The sequence below is a fragment of the Eumetopias jubatus genome, unplaced genomic scaffold (genome assembly GCF_037043125.1).
Source record: "Eumetopias jubatus isolate StellerSeaLion01/CBP00866 unplaced genomic scaffold, mEumJub1_p1.0 scaffold_6, whole genome shotgun sequence".
In the NCBI taxonomy this organism is placed as follows: domain Eukaryota; kingdom Metazoa; phylum Chordata; class Mammalia; order Carnivora; family Otariidae; genus Eumetopias; species Eumetopias jubatus.
In genome coordinates, this window is record NW_028274812.1 from 82,866,508 (window position 1) to 82,881,964 (window position 15,457).

A 15,457-nucleotide genomic window follows, 5' to 3' on the forward strand; every position below is an offset into this window, starting at 1 on the left:
TATATTTAAGGATACAATCTATGGGAATCGGTGAAGGTCTGGGTGAGGGTGGTGAAAAGCAGGAGATGTCAAGAAAATGCCAAGGTTATCCAGCTTGCACAACTGGGTGGATGGTAGAGTAATTCAATAAGCTAGAGAATGCTGGAGAATGCTAGAGACGCGGTGAGGGAAGATTATAAGAATGATAATCAGACATGAGGAGTTCAGGAAGCCTTTAAAACATCCAAGTAGAGATGTTAAGTAGGCAGGTGATTATAAAGGTCTAGAACACAGAGGTCTGGATTCTCTCAGACAAATTTGAAAGTCATTAATGTATAGAAGGAAAATACAACCATATCTATGGATGACGTGGTCTAGAGTGAGAAATAAAAGAAACATAAAGCCAAACCTTATGATATGCCCATATGTAAGAAAGAATAAATGACAAAACAAGATAAGGAGAAGAATCCAGACTAGCAAACCCATAGAAAGAAACCTAAGTGCCAAACTGGAATGAGTTGAGGAAGTGGGAGGCACAGAGATTAGACAATCTTTTTTTAAAGGATTGGCTACAATGGGAAAGACAAAGAAAGTGAAGTTACTGGCAGAGAAACTAGGGTCAGAGAGTTTAGTGACCCTTCCCAATCTCTCTCTCTCCCAATTTCTCTCTCTCTCTCTCTCTCTCTCTCTCTCTCCCCTCCCCTTAATCATGTGAGAGATTTGAACAGACTAGATTTTGTGGAAAGATCCAGGAAAGAGGGAAAGAGAGAAAAAAATCCAGGTTGAAGATTTAGGAGAAAGAAGAGATCATTAATATTGTAAGATTTCTGAGAAAGTAGAAGGGAGAAGCCAGGAAAGAGGTTGAAGTTTTGGTCTTAGATACAAAGAATTAAATCTTTTCTGGAAAGAGGATGACCCTGAGATGGGTGCACACACAGGCAGACACATAGATCTGGCAGAGGAATTTAAATAAATTCCTATCTGACAAATTCTGTTTTGCTTATGAAGGAGAAAGAAAGATTATCTACTGAGAGTTAGGAGGGAGGGGCCAGAATCTCCCCCATGAGACAGCATTTTCCTGAATCCCTTCTCTCATTAGAAAGAATGACAAATATTCTGGTACTCATAAAGACTGGAACTAAAGCAGAACTTAAGTTGTTCTATACCTGATAGTTGCTCATAGTAATAGGACTTGGGGAAAATGGATCTAACCAATAACCAAGACATAGACCATATAAGACTCCAGTTAAAGGATGGCGAACCAGTCACCCAATGCCACAAGCACATGCATACTCCTAAGATGTTTCTCCATTTGCAGGACAAATATTATGCTGTATTATACAACAGACAAACTGGTTTCCTTAGCCGAAAAGTGCTAACTAGAAGCACACTCTCTTTAAAGCAAGCAAACAAACAAACAAAAATCATCCGCTTAACCCTGTTTCTACAGAAAATTAAAAAAAAAAGTTTTTAAAGCTATGCCACATGACCCCCTTCTTGGGCACCTATCTCAAGCAAGAGGAAAAAGCAGAAGTGTAGCTATAACTTTGTATTGAATGGGAAAGTTACCCTTGAGGCAAAATAATTCCATTTCTTGCTCATTTCTCCTTTTCTCACTCCACCCAGGGACATGGTATTCACTGTAGTGACCCACCCTGGTACCAGGGCAGCCACTAGCAGAGTCCAGTGAGCTCTAATTTTCCCAAAACTCCTTCTGTCATTGAAAACTAAGCATCTTATGGAACTATACACACACATCTTATCAATATAAAGTTACTGTTTTTGATGTTGAACTATAAGATATAACAATTTGGTACACTGCGTACTGGCACAAAAACAGACACATAGATCAATAGCACAGAAAAGAAAACCCAGAAATACACCCACAGCTAATCTTTGACAAAGCAGGAAAGAATATCCAATGGAAAAAAAGACAGTCTCTTCAACAAAAGGTGTTGGGAAAACTGGACAGCTACATGCAAAAGAATGAAACTCGACCACTTTCTTACACCATACACAAAAACAAATTCGAAATGGATTAAAGACCTAAATATGAGACCTAAAACCATAAAAACCCTAGAAGAGAACACAGGCAGGGGCACCTGGGTGACTCAGGTGGTTAAGTGTTCGACTCTTGATTTCGGCTCAGGTCATGATCTCAGGGTTGTGGGACAAAGGCCCACACAGGGCTCCCCACTCAGTGGGGAGTTGTTGCTTGAGATTCTCTCTCTCTCTCCCTCTCCCTCTGCCCCTCACCACCACGTGCTCTCTCACTCTCTCTTTTTCTCTCAAATAAATAAATAAATAAATAAACCTTTAGAAGAGAACACTGGCAGTAACCTCTTTGACATCCATAGCAACTTCTTTCTAGATATGTTTCCTGAGGCAAGGGAAACAAAAGCAAAAATAAACTATTGGAACTACATCAAAATAAAAGTCTTCTGCACAGTGAAGGAAAAGAATCAACAAAACTAAAAGGCAACCTACTGAATGGGAGAAGAGATTTGCAAATGACATATCCAATAAAAGGTTAGTATCCAAAATATACAAAGAACTTACCAAACTCAACACTCAAAAAACAAGTAATCTGATTAAAAATGGGCAGAAGACATGAACAGACATTTCTCCCAAGAAGACATACAGATGGCCAACAGACACACGAAAAGATGTTCATCATCACTTATCATCAGGGAAATGCAAATTAAAATCACAATGAGATATCCCCTCACACCTGTCAGGATGGCTAAAATCAACAACACAAAAAACAACAGGTGTTGGCAAGGATGTGGAGAAAAACAAAAGCTCGTGCACTGTTGGTAGGAATGCAAACTGGTGCAGCCACTATAGAAGACAGTATGGAGGTTCCTCAAAAAGTTAAAAAATAGAACTACCCTATGATCTAGCAATCACACTACTGGGTATTTACCCAAAGGATACAAAAATACTAATTCAAAGGAATACATGCACCCCAATGTTTATAGCAGTATTTTTACAACAGCCAAACTATGGAAGCAGCCTAAGTGTCCACCAACTGATGAATGGGTAAAGAGGATGTGGCAAATATATATATGGCATGTATACACACACACACACACACACACACACACACACACACACACATATATAGTGGAATATTACTCAGCCATAAAAAAGGATGAAATCTTGCCATTCACAACAACATGGATGGAGCTAGAGAGTATAATGTGAAAGCAAAATAAATTGGCAAGAGAAAGACAAATACCATATGATTTCACTCACATGTGGAATTTAAGAAACAAAAGAAACGAGCAAAGGGGAAAAAAGAGAGAGGCAAACCAAGAAACAGATTCCTCACAATAGAGAGCAAACTGATGGTTCCCAGAGGGGAGGTGGGTGGGGGGATGGGTGAGAGAGGTGATGGGGATTAAAGAGGGCACTTGTGGTGAGCACAGGGTGATGTATGGAAGTGCTGACTCACCATATGGTACGTCTGAAACTAATATTACACTGTATGTTAACTAACTGAATTAAAATGAAAACTTAAAAAGAAAACAAGCCAATGTGTGAGGGAGTGATTGTATGGCACCCTCAAATCATGTCACAGAGATGAACACCTTCTCCACCAATGCATACAGCAAGCTCTGTTGACATCTAAACTCAACCAAAAAGGTGACCATCTTTAAATAGCAATTGCTGCACATATTAAATAATTTAATGTTCTACAGCTGAAAGTGTCAGGAGATCTAGCTCCTAGCCCTGATGCTACCAAAACACCATGTAAACCTAACCAGGTCACATCAACTTCTCTCCAGTTCCTCCTGCATAAAATGAAGAGGTGGATCTGGGTAACCGTGCTACGTGCTGACAGTCTCCTGAGAGCCTCCATTTCACTGATGCTAACGTCTGATCCCAGAGTTTCTGCCTGTTGCCAAAAAGAGGTACCTGGGGGCGCCTGGGTGGCTCAGTCATTAAGCGTCCGCCTTCGGCTCAGGTCATGATCCCAGGGTCCTGGGATCGAGCCCCACATCGGGCTCCCTGCTCTGCAGGAAGCCTGCTTTTCCCTCTCCCTCTGCCTCTCCCCCTGCTTGTGTTCCCTCTCTCGCTGTGTCGCTCTCTATCAAATAAATAAAATCTTTAAAAAAAAAAAAAAGAGGTACCTGAAGAGAGCAGTAGGTAAGACACACTTGAAAGGAAGAGCACTCCTAGGGCAGCTTTTGGCGGGGAAGAACAAGACAAGGAACTCCTCAAAAAAATTAGGTTGGAGTCCAGCAATTAAAATGCACCCCACTGGGCATTTTGGGTGGCTCAGTCAGTTAAGTGCCTGCCTTTGGCTCAGGTCACGATCCCAGGGTCCTGGGATCAAGGCCCACGTCGGGCTCCCTGCTCAACAGGGAGTCTGCTTCTCCCTTTCCCTCTGCCTCTGCTCATGCTTGTGCATGCTCTCCCTTTCTCTCTCTCCCTTTCAAATAAATAAATAAAATCTTAAAAAAAAAAAGCAAAGGATAATAATCAATGGCAATAGCCTAGGAGAAACCATTCATTCACTCATTCTTTCCTCCCACAAGCATGAACGAGTTCCCGCAACAGGTCAGATACCCAATTAGACAGAATAAACATGAAAATTAATGAAACAGAACTCCTACCTTCAAGGAACTCACAGTCTAATAAATAAGGGAGTCATATTTTTAAAAACTACCCTGATCACAGTTTGGAAAGATGAAACAAATTCTGGAAATTGGTGGTGGTGATGGATGTAAATGTACTTGATGCCACTGAACACTATACACTTAAAAATGGCTACAATGGTTTTATGTTATTTACATTTTGCCACAATACAAGGAAACAGCTACCCTGAGCAGTAAGTGCTGCAGTAGAGATGATGTGTATCAGGGCCCATGGAGAATGGAGAACGAAGTGCTCACCTCTGTCAGTTGCTGCTATAAGAAATCAAAATCCTCAAACCAACTCCCCTCCCTCCCCCACTTTCTCCCTGCACACTTGAAGAACTTGAAGTGTTTCCCAGAAAGAAAGCAGTCTTCCTTCAAGCGGAGGCTAGTGACAGTATTTTGGAAGCTCCATCCAAATTCCAGAGGATGCCACTGTTTTCTGACCTGTCACAGTTTGCTCCATGCTTTCTGTTCAGCTGTCAGCACAAGCCAGGGGAGGGGTCACCAGATGCTACTTGCAGAGAACTTCAAGGACAGGAACTGTCCAAACAAAGATGTGCTCCTAGGACAAACGGCTCCAACCGAAGCAAACCGAGCCAGGCAGCAGCTAGGCAGCAAGGCTGGAAAGATAAGGGGCACGCTGCAAGGCTATGAGAAGTTGTGAGATGCTGCTGGCAACCCTTACTAACCTTGCCACAACAAGTAACTCAAAAGAATGGACGCAACTGCTATAAACGAAGGAGCAACTAAGGCAGAATGCATCTGAATTCCGTAACAACTGGACACACGCACATGTATTAGACAGGGCTCCAGAAGACTGATTTCCAGCCTCGACTACGAGCTCTCACCTTCTTCTCGTCCCCACCCCACCACTGCCTCAGGGAGACACAAGGGCTGAGAAACTGCAGTTCAAAGAGACCACAAGATTGCCTGTTTGGTGGTTCCCCTGCTGGCTATGCATCTAAATCACCAGAGATACTGTTGTAAAAACACAGCTTTTCCCCAAAAATCTGTTATGGTTAAGCTAGGGTGCCAGGTCTATAGAGCTAGTTACCTAGAGTCAAAGTCAATAGCTCAGAGTCTCCCCACTAGGGAATTAAAGAATGTCTCCTGTTCCGTGCCTTGTATACCACCCGACTCTGCCTCTCAGAGGAATGGACAGAAAGTAAGGCTGCCTGGCCAAGGACAGAAATCACCACTTCTCAAGATGTGGTCCAGAAGACAAATGGAATTTCCCAGAGTGCTTATTTAAAATGCAAATTCTTAGGTCCCAGGCCAGCAATACTTGTGATATTGTGACTTGTGATCTGGGGGCGGGGCCCAAACTCAGCATCTTTTTTTTTTAAAGATTTTATTTATTTATTTGAGAGACAGGGAATGAGAGAGAGAGAGAACATGAGAGGGGGTAGGGTCAGAGGGCGAAGCAGACTCCCCGCTGAGCAGGGAGCCCAATGTGGGACTCGATCCCAGGACCCTGGGATCATGACCTGAGCCGAAGGCAGTCGCTTAACCAACTGAGCCACCCAGGTGCCCTAAACTCGGCATCTTAAATAAGCTCCCCAGTCAGTTGGTTCTTAGGCACACTGCTGTTTAAGAACCACTGGTAGGCGGGCGCCTGGGTGGCTCAGTTGGTTAAGTGTCTGCTTTCAGCTCAGGTCATGATCTCAGGGTTCTGGGATTGAGCCCCACATCGGGCTCCCTGCTCCACCGGGGAGCCTGCTTCTCCCTCTCCCTCGGCCCCTCTCCCAGCTCATTCTCTCTCAAATGAATAAATAAAAATCTAAAAAAAGAGAACCACTGGTAGGTTCTAGCAAGTGCAGCCTCAGGCGGTCAACTCTGCTGCACGAACTCCTCCGGAAGGGAAGACAGGCTTCCCTCTTCCATCGCCCACTACGGAAAAGGGCAATGGCCCAATTATCAATGGAGCAGGATTGTCTCTGTGACTCGATCTCCCTTCGGGTTCTCAGAGGAACATGAGCGCCCATGCTTAGATCACCCAGAGGCCTGGAACTCGGGGCTGTGGGCGCCCCTGGGGAGAGGGCTGGGATGGCCAGATCCCTCCCCGCTCTAGGAGCCTGGTGTTCACACACCAATGTTAGAAGTTCTTTGAAAGAACCTCTAAGCCAGAAATACAATTTGTTTGTATTCTAGTAACCTGGAATACAATTTTTAAATCAGAGATGCAAGACCATTTGTAATGAATCCTGGTATATACATACAATGGAACATTTTTCAGCCTTAAAAAGGAGGGAAATTCTGACATGTGTGACGATCTGGATGAACCTTGAGGTTATTATGCTAAGTGAAATACGTCAGTCACAAAAAGAAAAATACTATATGACTCCACCCATATGAGGTGCTTCGAATAGTCAAATTCATAGAGGCAGGAAGGAGAGCGAAGACTGCCCCCCCGCTGAGGAAGAAGAGGACTGGGGAGTTAGTGTTTAGTCACAGAGTTTCAGTTCTGCCAGATGAAAAGAGTTCAGGAGATGGAGACCCGTGACAGAGGCACAACAATGCGAATGTATTTCATACCACTGGCCTGTACCCTCAAAAATAGTTAAGATAGTAAATTCCGCATATATTTTACCACAATTTTAAAAAATGAAAAAAAATATGCAACTATTTGGGAAAGCCAAGGATACCAGTCAAGAGATAGATACCTAGAGAGATAAGGCACCTAGAGAAGTATTACCAAAAAAAAAAAAAAATGAAAATACAAGCAACGTCTAACTTTCACAAGTTATCTGCCCAAGGGATATTTTTGTAAGATGATTATTAAATTGGAGCACATTTCCCCACTTGTTCTCTAATGTACCTGAAATATAGCAACTCTGTAATACACACTACTATGAAGAGGCATTACAGCTAAAATAAACTTCTTCCCTCTGAGGGGAGGTCACAGTGCCCTTGGAAGTTAAGGGAGAAAGGATGTTGGGGCAGGAGGCTGGAAGAGGTAGAAAGGATGGTGATTCTTCTCAAGAGAAGAAGCACAGTCCCCAACACAGCAAAGAACTATCCATATTCCAGGCAGGTATACAAATTCAGTACATGCATAAGCAGCACACATAAAAAATCAGTGCTCTTGGATGCCTGTGTGGCTCAGTCAGTTAAGTGTCTGCCTTCGGCTCAGGTCATGATCCCAGGGTCCTGGGATCGAGTCCCACATCGGGCTCTCTGCTCAGTAGGGAGCCTGCATCTCCCTCTAGCTAATGCTCCCCCAGCCTGTGCTCTCTCTCAAATAAATACATAAAATCTTTTAGGGGTGCCTGGGTGGCTCAGTCGTTAAGCGTCTGCCTGCAGCTCAGGTCATGATCCCAGGGTCCTGGGATCCAGCCCCGCATCGGGCTCCCTGCTCCACAGGAAGCCTGCTTCCCCCTCTCCCACTCCCCCTGCTTGTGTTCCCTCTCTCACTGTGTCTCTCTCTGTCAAATAAATAAATAAAATCTTTTTAAAAAATAAATAAATAAAATAAAAACTTTAAAAAAAAATCAGTGCTCTTACTAAATTTTACTAATTTTAAAAGACTTTAAAAGTTATCATCAAGAGCAGCTTTGCAATTTAATTAAATTAGCATTGTAAAAAAAGTAGGTCTGTGAATATATAGGGAACTTACTATGCTCTACCATTATATGCTACACAATACAAAGATAAAATAAGAACAAAAACTTAGAAATCTTACTAAATCAAAATAATTACTCATTATAAAAAAATCCTGAAAGTGAAAACCAAAACTTGAAGGTCAAAAGCAATGTAACTAACCCAGAAAGGTTAGCATACAGTAAATGACTCACTCACATAAAGGTACATTTTATAGTTGTAGAAATGCCAAGGAACCCACCAAATGTGCTCTACCTAAAGGATCCTTTTTCTGACCTAGCAAAAAGGGTGATTTAAGAATGCCACGCTGATAATCTGCACAGTCACTACAAATCAAAGCTCTGATAAGTGTAATACTAGGATTGTTCCATATTTTTTCTAAAAACAAATGGAATTTCAAACATTCTTCTGAAATAAATATTTTCTCCTCCCTGAGATTTATACTGAGAATGGTCACTGCCTTAGAAAAACGAAAATATAGTTTACCGTGGTGGACTATTTAAATAATAAATACATTTCCACCATAGTCATTACTCACTGCTGGGGGAAAAAAAAGAGTTTAATAATAACCAATAAACAGTCTTTGAATGCTACGCAGGAGTCAAGGAAAGATAAAAACCAGAGACAAAGACTGAGTCTGGGTTTGCTTCCCATAACATTTCTTTGATTATACTGACCCCTGGCGGCCTTTAAAGGACCCTTTTTTTTTTTTTTTAATAAAAGTGCTTATTTTCCCTTAGTGTGTGCCTTTACATGATATCACCTGGAAGGAATCCTTTCATAACGTGTATATATATCAAATAATCACATTGTACACTTTAAATATCCTATCATTTTATTTGTCAAATATACCTCAATAAAATTAGGGGGGAAAAAATCACCAGTAAGTACTCGATCGATATGCTTGTCTTCTAAAAGACGAAGATGCTTTACAGAATGTGGAAAAGGAGAAATTATATTTAGTTCAATACAAAGGATTATCATAGAGCTTTAATACACTCATCTAATAGATACTGACTAATATCCAAGCACAAAACATGTGCTAAGTCACGGAGATACAGATGCAAACAAGCCCCAAAAGACCACAGTCTATTAGGTACCACCAGTTAAAAGTGACATGAATGAACCAAGCACAGAGTGCTCTGGGGATGTCTAGAGGGATCAGGCCATTTTAGATGATGCCTGAAGGGCAAAAGCAAGCATCTAGAATTACAGCAGAAAGAGTGTTCCAGGCAGAGGGAACAGCATGGGGAAAGCTCTGGGATCAGACAGAACTGTGAGTTTAAGAAACTTAAAGCACATAATATGTCTAAAGCAAAGGGTTCAAGGATAAGGGTGGGCACTTAACAAGGCTTTAGATGTGGGCAAAGGCCAAATCTCGTCAACGATTTGAATTTTGTAAGTACCTACATTTCCTTGTCTTTTTTTCCTACCAAAGCAACATGACAGGTCGAGTCCACAAACCACGGCATGAGAAAACCTGTAAATCTTCCAACCTATGATCTCACATCTTCCAAAATCTTTCTCCACTATTCTATCGCCCTCTCTCTTCTGGCACATATTCTGTTCACCACTCACTGAACAAATTAACCTCTTGGAGGCTGCCACCCCACGTGGCCAGCGTGCAGAGGTGCCTCTGAATGGGCCAACAGTGGACACCTGACCCAAAGGGAGCCCGTCCACAGCTTGCCAGCCACCAGTGAAGAGGCTGGATTGTAGGGCTCTGAGATATTGGTTATTTAGCGGAGCCACTGCAACCGGTTCGGATTTAAAGGTTGGCAGAAGAACGAGAGAACGACACAGGCCACAAGAGACGGAGGGAGCCGTGTCCCCACAAGCATCGGCGCTCGTCCTTACAATAAACCCTCTTTATCACACGCTGGTCCCAGTCAGACTGCAGCCTTAGAAGCACCCGCTGGACCTCGCTGACTCAGCACCTTGCGGTCCCTCCGCTGCTGTGCTGCCTTGGGTTTTCTGACACGCTCGAGTCAGTCAGCTCTTAGGCTCTCTTCCTGTCAGCACACGATGGTCTTCGAGGACAGAGATCCCGCGTGTTTACTTCCTTGTATCCACCACTGCCCTATAAGCCCGCACCACATATTCAACAGAGGGCCAGATGGGAAGATGGACAGACGGGTGGATAAACAAACGACTGATCCTGGAGAGCTTACAGTGAAATCAAAGGTGGGTACTGAGAATAAACCCCGAACGCCCTCAAACTCGTGCGTACCTCATCTTCAGCTCCCATCCTCCTCCACGCGTGCCAGGAACACGAGACTTCCCCCACGCCCCCAGACCTGTGAGGCTCTCTTGCATTTTCCCCACCTCTACACACAGCTTTCTCTCTCCGAAGTCTCCCAAACATCCACTCTCCTCCTCCTCGGTAAGCACAAATGTCCGGTCCCCTCTGGGCTCGTCACCCGCTAACCCCCGCGCGCCCTCTACATTCTCTTGTTGCCCACGTCTCCCTCCACAGCACCACCTCTCCACAGGCCGACGGCACTCTTCATCTTTACGTGGGTGCTCAAAACACGTGCTGGCGAGGGGGGACGAGTTCTGCTTTCAGGATGTCACCCCAAAATGTGTTAACTAAAGGGGAAAATTTTTCTTTAGTTTTTATTGATGAAGCACTTGGTACTTTTATCTCACTTAAGGTCCTATACTAATGAATGATTATTCCTTCTGATAAAGTGGTTCTCAATGCTGGAGAGAGAGGGTATTTTCCCCTGGGGACACTGACGATGTCTGTAGACACGCGCGTTTGTCACACTCGGAGGGAAGAGAAAGCTGCTCCTGGCATCTAGTGGGCTGAGGGCAGAGATACCGCTAAACATCCTCCCGTGCACCTGACAATGCCCACAGCAAAGAGCTGTTGTCCAAAATGTCAGCAGTGAGAAGCTATTTTAATAGAACTATTTTTAAAAGCTCTTATTCATACATTTATATATTTTTTAATAAATACCAAAGAAAATGGGAAAATACTCAATGAGTCTTCAAGATCACACAGTGATGAGCAGGAGAGAACCTAGGGCAGAGAGAGGAGGGCATTGTGCACCTGCCCTGTTAGGTCTCAGAGCTACAAAAGTTGGCAGTTGAACAAAGGAAGGAGGTGGAGAAGTTGGAGACAAGGAGGACTGGGGAACAGAAAATGAGTGTGGCTGTTTAAAATCACTGTGGTTTTTATTTTTAATTTTTTATGTAAATTCAATTTAGTTTAGGGCGCCTGGGTGGCTCAGATGGTTAAGCGTCTGCCTTCGGCTCGGGTCAGGATCCCAGGGTCCTGGGATCGAGTCCCGCATCGGGCTCCCTGCTCCCTGGGAGCCTGCTACTCCCTCTGCTTCTCTCTCTCTCTCTCCCCCTCTGTCTCTCATGAAAAAATAAATAAAATCTTTAAAAAAAATTTCAATTTAGTTTACACATACTGTATTATTAGTTACAGAGGTAGAATTTACTGATTCATCAGCTGCGTATAACACCCAGTGCTCATTATTTCAAGTGCCCTCCTTAATGCCCATCACCCAGTTACCCCACCCCCCCGACCCACCTCCGAAGACCACTGTGTTTTTTAAAACAAAGATAAAGTAGGTTAGTCCAATCTCATCAGGAGTCATTATTCAGAGAGATGAAATCTGCCAAATAATAACTACGTATTCATTGCTTAGTTTTAAAATACTCAACGTATGCACTAAATAAGTAAAATAAACATTAATCAGTTTTACACTAAAAGGCAATGTTTTAACCTTCATACATTGTATTACAGAAAAAAGCAGTAATGACTAAAACTCTAGTATGTTACAATGAAAGATGACCCATTGATAAACACAGTAAATTAAAAATAAACCACTTAAATTGTCTAGATATTCAGATTAACATTTTTCTGTTCACTGAACAAATGACTTTGAAGATATTTCCCCACCTGACCTATTTAAATCATTTTAGCACTCCCCCTAAAAATACGTTTATACTCACATTCACTTGAACTTGAATGGACCAGTCACCCAGTATTGGATGGGACGACAATTGAAAAGTTTTGGAAACAACGCCAAGATCACTTTGTTCTGACAACCATTGTTGGATCAAATTTGACTTGGGGTCCTACAATGAAAACCATACATGTTAACTGTATAAAGACAGCTTTGTACATGTGTATCCTATCTGGTTATGAATGATGCCCTGCAGCACTCCCAGGCACATCCAAAATATGGCAACAGAGATAGTTTTTGGAAAATGTTGGCTATATATTACTAGACAGAAGATAATCAAAATTTCTTCCTTCCTCATATTCTCCATCTTTATTCTGCTCCACCTTTTAATTCTTGGTACCATATTTCCTTCTACACGGAACACAATGTACACCACCAAACTTGTGTCGTTATTGTTAACTGTAGAGATCACAGGCCTCGTGTATTCAAGGCCCACCACATGTCAAGCACTCTGTCTTATCATTACAACTCACACATCCCTCAATCATTATAATTCTGGGGCGCCTGGGTGGCTCAGTTGGTTGAACGTCTGTCTTCCACTCAGGTCCTGGGATCGAGCCCCAAGTCGGGCTCTCTGCGCAGTGGGGAGTCTCCCTCTCCCTTTCCCTCTGCCTGCCACTCTGCCTACTTGTGCTCACTCTCTGTCAAACAAATAAATAAAATCAAAAAATCATTGTAATTCTCCTCCAGGGGAGGAATGGCCTCACATTATAGCAGAAAACTGATTCCTAGAGAGGTTAGGTAAGCGCTCAACTGTAAGTAATATGTGAATTCAGGATTCAAACCCATGTGCCTTTTAATCCAACAAAATGTATCACAGAGATGATCAGCCAAGGGGATGCATGAAAAACATTTCAGTCTTCCTAGACTCTCCCAGACAACGATCCCCTTACGCAGCATTCATCCAAGCCAATCCAGCAGCCATCCCGGATTCCTCTCACATTCCCAGCCCTGTCAACTCCGTCTCTTGAATCTCTCTCTAATTTATCCCTTTCTTTCCATCCTCACATCCAGCCACCACGTCCTGTTTTCTAACCATTACCACCAATCTCCCTCCTCCAGTGTAGCCCCTCCAAGACATCTTCCCCACTGCTGACAGTGTTATCCATCTGAAACACAAATCTCAGACTGAGGCAAAGTGGTCAACATGCTTGGTCCAGTTCCAGACATACAACAGGCAGTGAAGACACCCTGGCTATGATCATTATGCTGGACCACTAGGTGATGCTGGCTTTTGTTTGCCTACAGAATGAGGTCTACACTCCTTTACATGGTGTACGGAACTTAGGAGTCTGACTCCATCTACATTTCTACGCTCATCTTCCTCCAAACATACAGATTTGCTTGCAATTCACCCTTGCATCTAGGCCTCTATAGTTGCTGCATGGAATGCCCTCCCTTCCTGCCAATTGATGCAATGAGGTCCAGTGTCTTGCCTCCTATCCACACCACCAACAGATGAAATGGCCACTTCCTGGAGAGTCCCTAGTACACCTAGAGTTTACCCCTTTTGAGACATATTACTGCGTAAGGTACTCATGGGTGATATATGGGGTTTTTTGTTCCCAACTAGACTGTGAGCTCCTAAGAGCAGGGATCAAATATTTTCCCTTATTCTTATTCTCTATCCTTTGACGAGAGGTAGTGGGTTAGCCCAGTTACTAGAAGCCAGAAGAAACCTCTCTTCCTGAGTGGGGGAGAAGGTGAAAGTCAGAGGTAAGTACAATGCTGAGAACTGAGTAAAGCATAGTCTAGTAAGCCAGAAACTAATTGTTAAAACCAAAGACCAAAAGCAAGTCAAGACTAAGCAGGTCACCATCCTTGGCAAACTCCTGGGATGGGCATTGTAATCAGCCGTCAGTTCTCCTGTGCCTGCCACAGCATGATGCATGGGAGACCCACACATGAGCATTTAAACATGAGTTTAAGCAAAGGAAAAACTACAAATAGCTAATAAATATATGCTGCCTGATAATTAAGGGAATGCAAGTGAAAACAAAAAAAAAATACCATTTTCTTCTGTCCGTCTGACAAAAATAAAAAAATAACAATAATTCCCAGTGTTATATAAACTGTCGGGAAAGGAATGTTCGTACTCTGCTGGTGCATTATTTTGGTGAGGGTTTACATTTCTCCCAGGTGGGGCCATGGCCCTACAAGCAAAGGAAGTCCTAAATGGAGTCTTTGATGACTTTGTACCCCGAGGATCTGGAGGGTTGGGAGTGAATGAGATAATTCACTGGTTCCTCAAGCCTGTCTTAGACCTAGGCCTAACCGTCACCAAAAACAGAGAGAATGTAGAAACACCAGAAGTTTTCACACATCAGGATGTGTGTGGGCCAGGCATGGTGGTGTCACAGCAGAACCCAGCGAGGTCACACACAGGACAGCCAGGTACTATGTGAACAGTGTCCCCAGCACAGCCACCACAGCCACAGGCTGGAGGGGCTGGAAAGGTGGCCCCTTGTGCCCTCTGAGTCACCTTTAGATGGCTCTGGATCTCTGTCAGGTGCCTCAGCTCAGCGCAGTATCAGATGCCTGGGCCAGACTGTCTCCAGCAATAAGCTCCCTGGCTGGAGAATGTGTCCCCAAGGAGAATTTCTGCCACTCGTTAGAGTCCTGGATTATGCACCCAGGGTCTGTCTAGCATGTAGAACTGGAGAAGTCAAATCACTTAAACAAGGCGGCCCCCTCACCTCACCAGGGATGACGTCCTGGTTTTGCCACAGCTCCTCCAGGCCACAATCACAAAGTATCTCCCCAAGGCAACAACACCTCTCCCCAGGTAAGGTCATTCACCTGGACAAAGAGCAACACCTTCTTCAAGAAGGAAGTCAGGGCATAAGCCAGCTGAGCCAGCTGCCAGGCCAGGGTCGAAGAAGCTTATTTCCATAGCATTAGCCCACGTTAGCTGGAGGAAGCCGGAATTAGGGCATGTTTTTACCACTGCCAAAGGGCTCTGAAGGTCCTTGCATCCTGAGAAAGTCAGTTACTGAGGCAGGCAAAATGAGTAACACTCAATAACCAAAAAGAAAAAAAAAAAAGCAAAAAAAACCCCACTGATCACCCCTGAATATGCTGTGACAATCAATATTTTAGCTACATCCTACAGCCATTCTTTTTCTTTTACAACTTAGCGATCTGACAAGTTTACACCTTACACTGTGTTCACCACAAGTGTAGCTACCATCTGTCCCGTTCCATCGTTATTGACAGTATCACTGATGGTCTTGACTGGGCCAGATGGGT

At 43.5% G+C, this 15,457-nt stretch overlaps 1 protein-coding gene across 1 annotated transcript in view; it reads right to left on the minus strand.

Moving 5' to 3' along the window:
• The window catches only part of CD109 (CD109 molecule), a 123,489-nt gene that overhangs the window by 74,845 nt on the left and 33,187 nt on the right, over positions 1 to 15,457 (minus strand). The window contains exon 5 of the mRNA XM_028097760.2: positions 12,195 to 12,320. Within this exon, the coding sequence (XP_027953561.1) occupies positions 12,195 to 12,320 (126 nt within the window). The remainder of the gene's footprint in view (positions 1 to 12,194; positions 12,321 to 15,457) is intronic.